The sequence below is a fragment of the Theobroma umbraticum genome, unplaced genomic scaffold, assembly GCF_002168275.2.
Source record: "Theobroma umbraticum cultivar Fairchild unplaced genomic scaffold, ASM216827v3 scaffold_44.0, whole genome shotgun sequence".
NCBI lineage: Eukaryota > Viridiplantae > Streptophyta > Magnoliopsida > Malvales > Malvaceae > Theobroma > Theobroma umbraticum.
Genome location: NW_018397255.1, coordinates 7,395,209 through 7,408,885, shown reverse-complemented (window position 1 = coordinate 7,408,885; position 13,677 = coordinate 7,395,209). Strand labels below are relative to the sequence as shown.

At 35.1% G+C, this 13,677-nt stretch overlaps 2 protein-coding genes and 1 pseudogene across 3 annotated transcripts; 1 reads left to right on the top strand and 2 right to left on the bottom strand.

The window, feature by feature from the left end:
* Positions 1-1,298: 1,298 nt before the first annotated feature.
* On the top strand, positions 1,299-3,592 carry LOC110409037 (senescence-specific cysteine protease SAG39-like). Its single transcript, XM_021418252.2, is given in 3 exon segments — positions 1,299-2,186; positions 2,188-2,484; positions 2,486-3,592. Coding segments are annotated over 3 exon segments (561 nt in total). The 5' UTR covers positions 1,299-2,054; the 3' UTR covers positions 2,618-3,592.
* A 135-nt stretch (positions 3,593-3,727) lies between these two features.
* LOC110409038 (ketol-acid reductoisomerase, chloroplastic-like) lies at positions 3,728-7,065 on the bottom strand (annotated as a pseudogene). The gene is made up of 10 exons (XR_016352327.1): positions 6,835-7,065; positions 6,582-6,667; positions 6,148-6,220; positions 5,832-5,957; positions 5,490-5,716; positions 5,269-5,386; positions 5,053-5,192; positions 4,760-4,927; positions 4,434-4,589; positions 3,728-4,291 (listed from the first exon to the last, which is right to left on the bottom strand). The product of XR_016352327.1 is annotated as a ketol-acid reductoisomerase, chloroplastic-like (transcript).
* Positions 7,066-7,554: 489 nt separating this feature from the next.
* Positions 7,555-11,271, bottom strand: LOC110409816 (ketol-acid reductoisomerase, chloroplastic). The gene is made up of 10 exons (XM_021419294.2): positions 10,896-11,271; positions 10,708-10,800; positions 10,101-10,166; positions 9,826-9,966; positions 9,479-9,706; positions 9,271-9,388; positions 9,012-9,151; positions 8,688-8,855; positions 8,430-8,585; positions 7,555-8,117 (listed from the first exon to the last, which is right to left on the bottom strand). Exons 1-10 carry the CDS (start codon positions 11,184-11,186, stop codon positions 7,749-7,751), a joined length of 1,770 nt encoding a protein of 589 aa, XP_021274969.1. The 5' UTR covers positions 11,187-11,271; the 3' UTR covers positions 7,555-7,748.
* Between the last annotated feature and the right edge of the window lie 2,406 nt (positions 11,272-13,677).

Below are 13,677 nucleotides of genomic sequence, written 5' to 3'. Positions count from 1 at the left end.
TGCTGTAAAGTACGAAAACTTATGAATATCACTGTCACTTTCTCATGCTGGACTATTCTGCAAGTTCTTAAACATTGCTATATTGGTCAGAAGACTTGTTGGCCTGTATACTAAAACAACCATACCAACTATTCTGCAAGGACATGCTTGCGAACCATGGATTGAATGAACAAAACTTCTGCTTGGCTATAACAGATTTCAAGTAGTTTTCTAGTATTGTTATATACAGACTATTGATTATATTGATGGATGAACAGTAGTCGATATTTGTTTAAGGAAAATTTAGTGGGGGCAGGGGCTCGGTCTAAGACCTCCTTTGGTAAATATATATAGCTTTATTTCTTCAAGGACCGGGGGCAGAGGGCAGCTTGATTACGGGCCCAAAATTTTTAAATTTTTTGTTTATTATATTTTTTTCTTTATTATTATTATTATTATTATTATTATTATTAGTTATTTATTTATTTTTCATTTTTATTCTATTTGTTCATGTGTTCTTAGTTTATATAGATTTTCTTTTTAAAATTTTTATGAACCATTAATTATATTCTTCTTTCTTTAATTATGTGAGTTTTATTTTTTTATGATTTTAGTCTTTAAAATTAAAAAATTATTATATAATTCTCAAATATAAATTATAATAATACATTTTTAACTGTTGTTTAAAATTTTATCAATATATATATTTTTAATCCTAATTGATAGATTAATTCGTTTTATTTATATTGAGAAAAAAATTACTAACTTTTTCAGTACAGAGTCAATAATTGATAAATTAAAATTCAAAAAAAATTCTTCGAACACAACTTTCTTAAAAAATTATTATAAATCTTTTTATCTTGTTATTTTTTATTTATATGTTATACAAAATTTTTGTCTAGTATGAATTTTTGATTATTAGTTAAAAATTTTAAATATTTTATATGTTATATAATTTTAAAAATTATTAGTTTTTATTTCTCTTCATCTTTGACTCCTTTAAAAAAAAAAAATTGGATAACTCCAGGCTGCTGTGAAGGAGCTACTCACCGCTACAAAGTAAGAGGGTTGGACCCTTGATGATGCTAAATGATAATTCTGTTGCTCCTTTAGTAATTCCAAGACTTCAAAACTTAATTAGCAGCTTGGGAATACATTATTAAAATAATCGATCATCCATTAACAATGTTGAACCTTGTTTGTAACCCTTTCAAATGAGTGAATAAAACGTTGCTTTGACACTTGACGGCTCCTAAGTTTTAGTTGAAGTGAAGCCATTTGCACACAAGCAGAAGCGACGAGACGATGTTCTTCTGAAACTCATGATTTAATTCTCAGAATGAGACAAGTTACAATTCATTAACTTATGAGAACCCTTTCGAATAAACAAATTGTCCAAATCATAATTATCTTCTCTGGCACTTTGATAGCTAAGTTTTTCAAGATATCCTTGCGGAATGGTATGCCATAAGAAGGCAATTGCCCTATATAAGTTCCAAGGGTAACCCTGCTCTCCATGTGTATGGTCATTAATTCTAATGGCTGCCATAAGACCCAAGGGCGTTCTGATCTTCATCTTGGTGTCTTGGGCGTCTCAAGCCATGTCTTGTGCTCTTCAAGATGAACCAATGTACAAGAGGCATGAACGATGGATGGCCCGGTAGGGTCGGGTTTACAAGGACGACTACGAGAAGGAAAAACGTTTCAAGGTTTTCAAAGAAAACGTGGCGCGTATCGACTCTTTCAATACCGCCAATGGCAAACCTTACAAGCTTGGCGTCAATCAATTCGCAGATCTTACAAACCAAGAGTTCACAGCCTCTCGGAATAGATTCAAAGGCCACATGTGTTCCAACACAGCTACTTCCTTCAAGTATGAAAACGTCACTGCAGTACCATCTACCATGGATTGGAGAAAGAAAGGAGCCGTAACACCTATCAAGGACCAAGGCCAATGTGGTAAGGTAAGTTAACTAATTTCTAATACAAAACAGTGAAAGCTAAATGAATTCTCAGTACTCTTCATCTAATGTCAATATATAGGATGTTGATGGGCATTTTCTGCTGTAGCTGCAATGGAAGGGATCACCAAGCTGACAAACGGTAAGCTAATCTCCCTCTCTGAACAGGAGCTGGTCGACTGTGATACCAAGGGTGAAGATCAAGGCTGTCAAGGTGGTTTGATGGATGTCGCATTTGAGTTCATCGAAAAAAAATCAAGGCCTAACTACTGAAGCTATATACCCCTACAAGGGAGTAGATGGGACCTGCAATACCAACAAAGAAGCAAACCATGCAGCCAAGATAAATGGACAATAAGATGTGCCAGCAAACAGTGAGGCAGCATTACTGAAGGCTGTCGCCGATCAACCAGTGTCTGTTGCTATTGATGCTGGGGGTTTTGAATTCCAGTTTTACTCGGGTGGCATTTTTACAGGAGCTTGTGATACTCAGCCAGACCATGGTGTTACTGCAATTGGTTATGGAGTTGGAGATGATGGAACTTAAGTATTGGCTGGTGAAAAACTCTTGGGGCACAAGCTTGGGCGAAAAAGGGTACATTAGGATGCAGAGAGATGTTGATGCAAAGGAAGGCCTCTGTGGCATAGCAATGCAAGCTTCTTATCCAACTGCATAAAGAGCAATTTGATACACAAAATCCGCTATTATGAATGCAATACACTATCCCTTCTACTTTTTAATTTGCATCAGGCTCTAGCAAGACTCTATGCTGGCCACATACCAAAACAAGTCTAGAAACTATTGTTGTTGTAATTTATATAAACTTATACAGATACTGAGATACCATCAAGAATTTCCTAATTTATTGGAATTCTCTGCTATGCAATTGACCGCACCAATGGCTTCCTTTAAAGTTTACATGCTATTCAAAGAAACTGACGTTTACTATATTAAAAATATAAGAATATCTGAACCTGCACTGCAAGGTGAAGCAATTCTCAATTTAAAAATCCTTTTGAACAAGTGAAGTTGCTAATGAGTATGAAAATATACTAAAAGAGTGAGAATAGTTATCAAAAAAGATTGGAATCTAGAAAGTGACAATTTTGAGTAACATTCGACCTGTGTTTGTCTTCTTATGGTAAAAGATTAATATCGATGTGGTATATATGTATCTCAATGTAGAAAGAGGCTGACTCCAATATATAAAGTAACAGACTCAAAAGTGCAGATTGCTAGCTCTAGAATTCTACTCACCAATTCATAGATATTTGAATTCAAATGAACCCCTAAGAAGAAGATAAACAAGAAGCAAAAAGGCAACAAAATCTCAGAGGAACTAAAGGCACAATTAGTTAAAGTGTTCCAGGGTCCTTTCTGAGTTGCTTAAGCAGAGCAATTGGTTAATTCCCTGGACTGGAGTCAAGTACCTTTTCCAATTTTGACAGAAGCATTATTTCCCAAAAGCATGCATAACATACTAAGGAAATCTCTAGAATTATCTATTATCCTGAGACGGATGGAGATATTTCTTTCCCTCGATAAGTGAGAGGGATGGAGATCAAGGTCATTCACTCATCTCTCAGGCCAAATGGGCACTGCAAATACTTCTTTAAATGCAAATTGAAAGACATCTAGATTGTTTTCCATTTTAAGTGAAGGGAGCAAATTTGGTGTCGTAGTGCCAAGACAAGCAAGCTTGCAGAGCAGTACCTGATCAAAAATCTCTTTGCATGTTATAAAAATATTCCTAAATGGGTTCTGCTGTCGTCACGGATGTAGGCAATGGATGCCAAACCATGTTAAATATTATATCTTATGTGATTTATTTGTGTGCTGATCTTGATATTAAATATGTTTCTACTTAAAAATCCCAACAAAAGTAACACATCGATAAAACTCCACTATTCATACATTCAAGCAAGTTTCATGAACAACCCTTTCATAAAAGGTTGGCTAGCTCAAGCTTAAAGACCTCCACTTACTAACTTGGTTGACGCAACTCATGTCGCACAAAATCAGCATCTGGGGGCACTGAAATATCAACTGTAGGCCTCAACTGAGCAGAGACTTCAATGGCTCCATGTACTGGATCTGACAGAAAGTTGCTGATCAAATCTTGGTCGATGGGAGTGCCATTGTCCACTGCCACCAAGGCCTGTTGGGTAAGGATGTAATCGAATCTAGGAGCCCATTTTCTTGATCCCAATCGCGCAGTTGTGGAGCAGTTGTCAACCATAAAGGAAACTCCACGAGCATGCATAAATGGATTCAATGAATCCACTGACTCTATCACGCTTTCATTAATGATCTCAGAGTAGGAGTGCCCTTTCTTCCTCAGGATCTCAATCTGCAGTTTTAAAAATCAGCAGCAAAAGATCCTTCAGACAGCATGCATGGAAACTACATCACATATAATTACTCCTTAACATCCAATTGCCAAGATAAAAGAAAAACCTAATTACATACTAATTTTAAGGGTTCAATCATACCTGGGCCATCATTAATGCCAAATAAACACCAGCTGTAAAAGGATATAATGGCCCTAAATCACCTGCTAGTCTTGCCCTCCGTACTTGTTCTCCAACTTTTCACATGCGTGTCTGATCAATTTTACCCATTGGGAAGGCTGGGAGCCCATCCTTTTCCTGTGAAACAATGTACGAAAGAAGTACTCCATTATAACATTAATTTTACAGAAACGAACCTTAATGCTCTGAAAGCAACGTTATCTATAAAATACGCACCGATATTGGGGAGTAGGAATGAGTCCAAGATAATACAACAAAGTCATACGAGATGATAGAAATGAACCTACATAAAAACGCCGCCCAGCCAAGACAACGCTGCAGATTTCATTCCCACAAGCTACATCTTCATAGCACTCATACAAGATATCCATGCATGGATAATATGAACTACCATATGCAGTCTCAAATTCCTTCTTTCCCTGTTCAGAAAAAGAATTGTACACAGTCAACATGCCCTGTTCACCACAAAATAAGATGAAAGTAAGTAAAAATTTTTCCACTAAGTAAACATGCACCTTTTCTATGTGTAACAGAAAGAAATGCAGAGAAAAGAGAAGGTTCAGATGAAAAAAAAAGCTACCTGTGTTGAAATTGTCTTTGAGATAATTCCTGTTATGCATTCAACAGTATTCTTGTAAGCCAGGTCCTCACTCATTCCATTTTCTGTGTATCTTCTAAATAAGGCCTCCACAATGCCATGAACAGCACCAAGCAAAATGCCTAAAACCAATACATCCAAAAGTCAGGCATAGAAAGTTGACTGCACAAAGCAGAAGAGACAATATAAACTACACACCTCGCTCCCCAAAGATGTCACTCTTGTACTCTTGCTCTAAAGTAGTAGCAAATGTGAAAGGCGAACCAAGAGCAACTGACCACCCAAGCGCAACATCAGTAGCTCGACCATCAACATCCTGAGCAGAAAAACAGTGACCCAGTGCCTTAAACCATGTTAAAAATGAGAATCATAGAGGGGCAGAGAGAGTGAGAGAGGAAGAGAAAAAGAAAGAAAAATACCTGGTGGACTGCAAAACTGGAATTAATACCAGCACCATTGATCTCTTTGCCTGAACATAGAGTCTCCTTACTGATGGACCCATTCCTTTGGGACAAACGGCAATTAAGCTAATGTTTTTTGGGAAATCAAGTCCCATAGATTGCAAATGCCCAAGAAGAAAGCCATGCGAGAGACCAAGTATGCTTTTCGGTTTCATGTGTGAGAATATTTTCTCACAACCGTCTGCCTGCACAATGAGATTAAGTTTCTTCCAAAGTCAAAAGAACAAGTAATAAAAGCTAGTAATTTCAACTTCAACTAATGATTTTGAAAGAATAAAATACAGAAATTGTTTCAACAACCTGTGCAGCATCAGATATCAAAAGCAACACAAGATCGCTGCCAGAAATAGTTTCCCATATTTCACCCAGTGTTCCATTTTCTTCAGTGAAACCAGCAGCACGAGCTTCAGCAAAAGAATGAGAACCCTTCCAAGTCCAACCTATAGAAAATAAAGTGATCAATGCAAACAAGAAGTTGATTCAGAAACAAAAAGAAAAAAAAAAGACTTAATCCAAAGAAAAGAAGCAGTTAAATAATCAGCTAAGACCCTAGAAAATACTACCAGTTAGTACAATGAAAAAAAAAATACTGAAAATAAAATTGAAATGAGATCACCTTGACAACAATATCAGATTTTGCTTCTGCAAGGGAATCTCTTAAATTTTGAGCTTGTGCTGGTCCCTGAACAGAAGAAGGTTTTGAATTTGGTAAAAGTCAGTAACATTTGCAACTTTGAGCTTGGACCTTCCTCCCACACCTAGTCTTCAATCTCATTAAAATATTTACCCATCAAGTTAATTTTCCAGTTGTTTATCCAAAACCAGAACAACTCAAAATAAACAGAAAAAAAAAGGCAAAAGATACATGCTTTATCCGCCCTTGGTTGGTAATCCCAGCCCAATAGTGGAACCAGGCTAGATACCAAGAGGCTTTCAGAATTACTAGAAAATAGAAAATTCACATGGCAATAAATTGATCAAAATTGATTAATAGAAAAGCAAAAGGTACAAAGAATTGCAAGATTTTGAGCAGATCACTCACCTGAGAAACCCCACCCAATAACGCCAATCTGTTTAATCCCCTTGAAAGCGTCAGGCAGCAGCTTGAACAAATTTCTTCCTCCTTTCACTATGTACTATATCACATAGTACGTACATTATTGTTTTAAACAAATGAGCAAAAAAAATTAAACAAAACCCTCCAAGGCTCCAAAGAGATTGACAAAAAAGCAAGCCAAACCCATTACTATCAGAAATGAAAAGGAAATAAATTTAAAAAAAAAAAAACTAGTGTATGAGAAACCTCATGCTGACCAGCAAGGGAGACCTTCTCCTTGTTGAAGACAGAGGTGTGGAAGTCGAGCGATGTCGGAGGATTCATAGTTTGCGTCGGAAGCGAAAGCATGCGAAGTGAGGCAGAGCTTTGGCTTTAGCGGTTTAGGGATAGCCTCTGGTCCCCTTCCTTGCTCGCTGCTTTGTGTGTGTACGTTCGTTTCAGTGTTGATAAAGAGTTCTTATTCGTCAATTTCTCACTGGACACTGCTCTGCTCTTCACCTGACGTACAGACGACGTGGGACGCATGCAGATTGATTTTCTTTGGCTAAACGCCACGTTCAGGATTTGAATTTGTCAAATTTTTTTATTTGAAAATTCAATTAATTATTTTTTTTAATTTTATATTAATGTTTACCCCTTTTTTCTTGTTTTATTCATTTAGTTACCATAAAAAGTTAATAAATTCGCATATTTACATTTTATCTAACTTCGTTAGTTTCTTTGGAGATTGGAATTGTTGGAAAGAAGCCCTTTAATTCTCAAACAAGTCTAGAGATGTTCATCTTCGTTATTGGGTTCATTAATTGCCATAATTTAATGAGCAACAAAGTTGCTAATCTCTCTCTAAATTAGGTTTATCATAACTGGATAAAAAAGAAATCGACTTATAGCCATATTTACACCCTAAAAATGCAAGGGATGGGTCATAGACCCTAAATTGAGAACTTTGACATTACCCCCAAAACCAGCAGGAAAATACATTCCCATGTCTTATTTTCTCAACTCAAAACATCCATAATTTTAGTCCTACAATTACATAAAACATAGGGCTAGCCCAATAACACATATAGGTAGAACTACATCACTCATACATGCAAGTAAGTTTTGCCTCAACAACCTGTGTAAGCAGTTGCTCACTCAAGTTCCAAAGATTCTAGGGCTCAATTGCCAGATTGACGCAACTCTGGTCGCACAAAATCAGCATCTGGGGGCACTGAAATGTCAACTGTGGGCCTCAACTGAGCACACACTTCAATGGCACCATGCACCGGGTCTGACAGGAAGTTGCTGATCAGATCTTGGTTGATGGGAGTGCCCTTGTCAACTGCCACCAAAGCCTGTTGGGTAAGGATGTAATCGAATCGAGGGGCCCATTTCCTTGACCCCAATCGTGCTGTTGTAGAGCAATTGTCAACCATGAACGAAACTCCACGAGCATGCATAAAAGGATTTAAAGAATCCACTGCCTCTATCACACTCTCGTTGATGATCTCAGAGTACGAGTGCCCTTTCTTCCTCAAGATCTCAATCTGCAATTATTAACACCAGTGTAAAAAGATCATCAGACTAGCACAAAGGGGAACTATTTTCTCAACGAATCACCATTTTAAAGAGGCACTATATATATATATATTTATATATTGACAATAGAGGCACTGTAATTGGCTTTGCTTGACTGAAGAAAAACATATATTAGTACTACATAATTACATTATCACAATAAGTTGTTGTTTAAAGTACTTACATACTTGTCAGAAATAGAGAGATTTGTTGTTTCAAATTTCAATTACAAAAATCACAGTACTTTAGAGAACAACCTCAGTTTGCTGTAAGCATCATACCTGTGCCATCATCAAGGCCACATAGACACCAGCTGTAAATGGATACAATGGCCCTAGATCACCTGCTGGTCGTGACTTTCGGACTCGCTCACCAACTTTCCACATACGTGTTTGATCAATTTTCCCCATTGGAAAAGCTGGTAGACCATCCTTTTCCTGTAAAACAATCAGACACAAAATCAAACTTCATGGTCTAAAGTGCAAAGAAACCCATATTCGTTACAACTTACAAGTTGGAAGTATGATAGAGATACTTACATAAAAGCGTTGCCCAGCCAAGACAACACTGCGGATTTCACTTCCACTGGCTACATCTTCATAGCACTCATACAGTATATCCATGCATGGATAATATGAGGCACTATAGGCTGCCTCAAATTCCTTTTTGCCCTCTTCAGAAAACGAATTGTACACAGACAACATGCCCTGTTATAGAAAAGAATAGAATAATGTAAATAAATACAAACAAGTCTACTCAATAGGTGAAAGTGTGTCAACAGGAAGAAGGAGAGAGATAAGAAGAGAAGAAATAGAAGGTGAGGAAAAAGAAGAGGTTTGAGACGTTATACAGAGAAAGGCAACCTGAGTTGAGATGGTCTTTGATATAATTCCTGTAACGCATTCAACAGTATTTTTGTAAGCAAGATCCTCACTCATTCCATTTTCTGTGTATCTTCTAAATAAACACTCCACAAGTCCATGAACAGCACCGAGTAGAATGCCTAGAAATCATACATAAGAATGGTCAAGCAAGTAAGTTCACTTTCAAGGGAAAAAGATAAAGAAAAAGCATAGCAGGTTGACTGCAGAAGGAGAATTAAGAGCATGATAAGCTACTTACCCCGCTCCCCAAAAATGTCACTCTTGTACTCCTGCTCTAGAGTAGTAGCAAAAGTGAAAGGAGATCCAAGGGCAACTGACCACCCCAAGGCAACATCAGTAGCTCTACCATCAACATCCTATGCACAAAGAATTTACTCAGTGCATTAACAATAAACCAAGAAAGGTGAGGACTTTCAGAATTGAAGATGCAGGACAAGAAAATATACCTGATGAACTCCAAAACTGGAATTGATTCCAGCACCATTGATCTCTTTGCCTTGAACATAAAGTCTCCTCACAGATGGGCCCATTCCTTTGGGGCACACAGCAATTACACTAATGTTCTTTGGGAAATCAAGTCCCTTTGACTGCAAATGTCCAAGAAGAAAGCCATGGGAAAGCCCAAGGATGCTATTTGGTTTCATGTGGGAGAATATCTTCTCATAACTGTCCGCCTACAAAATGATATAAAATTTAATTCTTTGTGCATGAAAAAGAAAACATACTAAAGCCAATGATAACTACTTTATCTCATTAGAAGATTAGCAGAAACCCAAGTGATATATTCAACAACCTGTGCAGCATCAGAAATCAGCAGTAACACAAGATCACTTCCAGAAATAGTTTCCCATATGTCACCCAAAGTGCCATTCTCTTCTGAGAAGCCAGCAGCCCGAGCTTCAGCAAAAGAACGAGAACCCTTCCTAAGTCCAATCTGATTTTTTTTTTTAAAGTAACAAATTAAGCAGAAAAAAATAAGTCAGTTGCAACAACACCAGCCCTCCACAGCACATAAACAGTGTATTGATTGGTTAAGAATAATAACGGAAATAAATGGAAAGAGATTACCTTGACAACAATATCAGATTTTGCTTCAGCAAGAGAATCCCTCAAATTTTGAGCTTGAGCAGGCCCCTAAAAGAAGATTGTTTGGAGTTAGTAATCATAAGAAGAATTTGAATTCACGTACTTCAAGCATCCAAGAGTAGAGTGAGGTTAAGATACAGAGTTTATTTTCTAAGTCGACGTTATTAAAAAATAATTAAATCCAGCTACTCATATTACATATTGTCCTAACCAGCAAGGCAGTAAGATTATAACAACAGGTTTCTGTGGATAATGATAATAGATTTGTCCTTTCATATATCTGTATGAATTTACAGAGCAAAAAAAAAAAGGAACCTAATTCATTAATAAAAAGAATTTCCTTCTTTAATTGAGTGAAGGTGCAAAGTATTACTATATCATTTTCTAATATGAAAATCGCCTTTCGTCGCCAGTAAATTAGATTAGATAAAGCATAATGTCCATATATTCTGAAATAAAATTAGAAAACCAACTGAATATGGAAGATATAAAACATATATAAATAATCGAAACAAAGCTTACTAAGACGAATTAAATTCATTAAAAAAGTTAAGTAAGCTTTTGTTTGGTGAGTTTGAAGAAAAATCACCTGTGAACCCCAACCAATAACACCAATCTGCTTAATTCCTTTGAAAGCATCGGGCAGCAACTTGAACAAATCCCTTCCTCCTCTCACAATGTACTAAATTTTAACAAACAAACCCAAATCAGTAAGCAAGAAACAAACCCTAAGAAATGATCAGAAATGAAAAAAACAGAAAATAAAATAAAATCCACCTCATCGTGACCGGCAAGAGAGATTTTCTCCTTCTTGAAGACGGAGGTCTCGAAATCGAGAGAAGTCAGAGGCTTAACAGCAGGAACGGAGACCATCCTTGAGGCGAGAGCTGAGCCGCAGCCATTACGGGAAGTGAGCCTGGTAGCTCTGAGAGAACTAAAGGATTTGGAAGTAGAGGACAAGAAGCCCAGAGTAGAAGCGCTAGTTAAGGTTTTGTGCGTTTTGGAGGAAGAATTACGAGAGGGAGTGGAGGTGGAGATGGAGGGAGAGAAGAAACTACGCGCCGCCATAGCAGAAGCAGATATTCAACTTTCAAGGTTAAGGGCGACGGGAGGAGGCCAGGCTGGGAAATGAAAGAGAGGGCAAGGCATCATCTTACGGGAGCGTTTTATACTACAAATCAGCCTCCAGGTGGGCATGCCCTCCAGCTGTTGGCTTTAGCATACAACAGGTGCACAATGCGCCACAACAGAACTAGAAATTCATTTGCATTGAATTTCAACTAAACGTGTCATTTGTCAGTAAACTCTGCGTCCTGACTAGTCTCTACCCAAAATGCAATTGCCAACCATATCTTTGCATTTCAGCCAGTTCTTTTGTTTTTGCTCATTTGTATTTTTTTTCTTTATTTTCTGAACCCAAAATCAAGGATTCGTGAATCATGATATATCGTAAAAAATAATAGCGATGCTCTCACACAATCATAAGCAAGCTTGCACGAATATTAAAACGATCACGTGAATCATCCATAGTGCACATAATAGGTATATAAAACAATATTCAAAAGCATAACATTGATTAGCTATAAAAAATCTAAACACTTACAAAAAATTTCTAGCAAACATCGAATCAATAAACAATTAAATAAATAATATATATCACAACCGCATTGCATACGGGTTAAGATACTTAAAAACTATAAATCTGGTACAGAAACAGAATAAATCCATCAAACCCAATACAAAATCTATGGTCTGATTCACCAATATGTCTAATAATCTAAACACACGAGATTTATGTTTCTAACCTTTCTCTAACACCAATATAATTTTTATGATGCGGAATTATAATTTTTAATTTTAATAACAATAATTGTTATTTAAATAAAAAATAAATATATATCATAAGAAAATTATAGATAAAATATAATAATTGATTGGAGTGTTTCGTCTTTAAAATGATTCACTTTTTTATAAATAAAATTTATTATTAAATAATTTTAATGATAAGTTAGGTGTCTATAAATTTCGATCCATTAGGCTTAATTCATATTCCAACGAGATTTAAACATAAGATTAATTTGGGCTATTGCATTTCATGGTCATGGGCATATTCGGCCCGTGATTACATCTTTTATATTTCCCTTAATGAGAATTCATTAAATATTTAAAACGAAGTTGTTAAAGGGATTTTTTTTATTTTGCTATGTTTAATAATAAGCTTCAATCAACTCCTATGGAATAAACATTAATATTTTAATAGGTAATAAATATTATCACATTCATTCTACTAAATTATTTTCAACAATTCCCTTATAAATAAATGAAAAAAAAAACCGTGACTCATCTCGTAGCCTAACTAATATTGTTAGGTTATTACTCTCTTAAATTAATCATTCACAAATTACTACTTTACTTTTGTTATGAATATATGTGTGAATATCTATTATATTACAACTCAAGATTTCAAACTAGACAATTTACATAGGCCAAACAGCCCAATAGGCTAGACACAAGAATGTAATTTAATTTAAATTCTTATATTTGATTATGTATACCTAGATTTGAAAGTATATTGAGATTAAGATTTAATCTATCCAAATTAAATCTCTTAATATTATCTTTATCTCATAAATTCTATCTAAATAAGTGATTATTAGTTTATAAATAAGCTTTTCATTTTATTTATAAATATACACGGTTGAATAAAATGTTTTTACTGCTTTTAAATACTTTTTCTTATAATTGTTCTTTTAAGTTATATTTCATAACATATTATCAATACAATTTTTAAATTTTTCAAGTTTTGATATTATTTAGCTTTCATAATCTCCAGACTTCAAAAAAAGTTCAATGGTTGGTCTTTCATTTTTAGTTTTAACAAATCAAAAAAATAGTTTGATATCTCTTTGGTGTTTTAATTCCTTAAAAATTAGTTTTAATGTAAGTTTTGCTATCATGTAATATTTATTATGTATTTTTTCATTGATTTATTAAATTAGGTTGAGCTTGAAAATATATATAATTATCTATGATATCTGTGTTCTAATTTTAGAATATGATTTTCTTAATATATGATTTTTTTAGTTGAATTTCGATTATAATTTTACTCAACATATATAAATCTATCTGTGATGCTATAAGATTTTACATTAAACATTTTGAATTGAACATATGAAATTAAATTTGTATGTGAAAAATACTATACTTTGGGTAATCTGAAACATATTTTGTTTTTGATTTTATATTTTTTGTAGTTAAGCAAAATAGCAAGTTATTAATGAAAAATTATAAACTTTGTCCATTGTCTAAAGTGAATGTAATATAATTATAGTCAAAGACATGGAAAAAATCACCATAATAATGACAATCATGATAGTTACACTAATCACTATTATAATAATACATTTAACCATTAAAAGTAGATGAATACATTTACTCATCAGATGTGGATGGATACCTTTACCACCACCAGAGATGGATGAATACGCTTACCAACCAGAAGTTGATAGATATCTTTACCCACTAGAGATAGATGAATACGTTTATCTACCATAAGTTG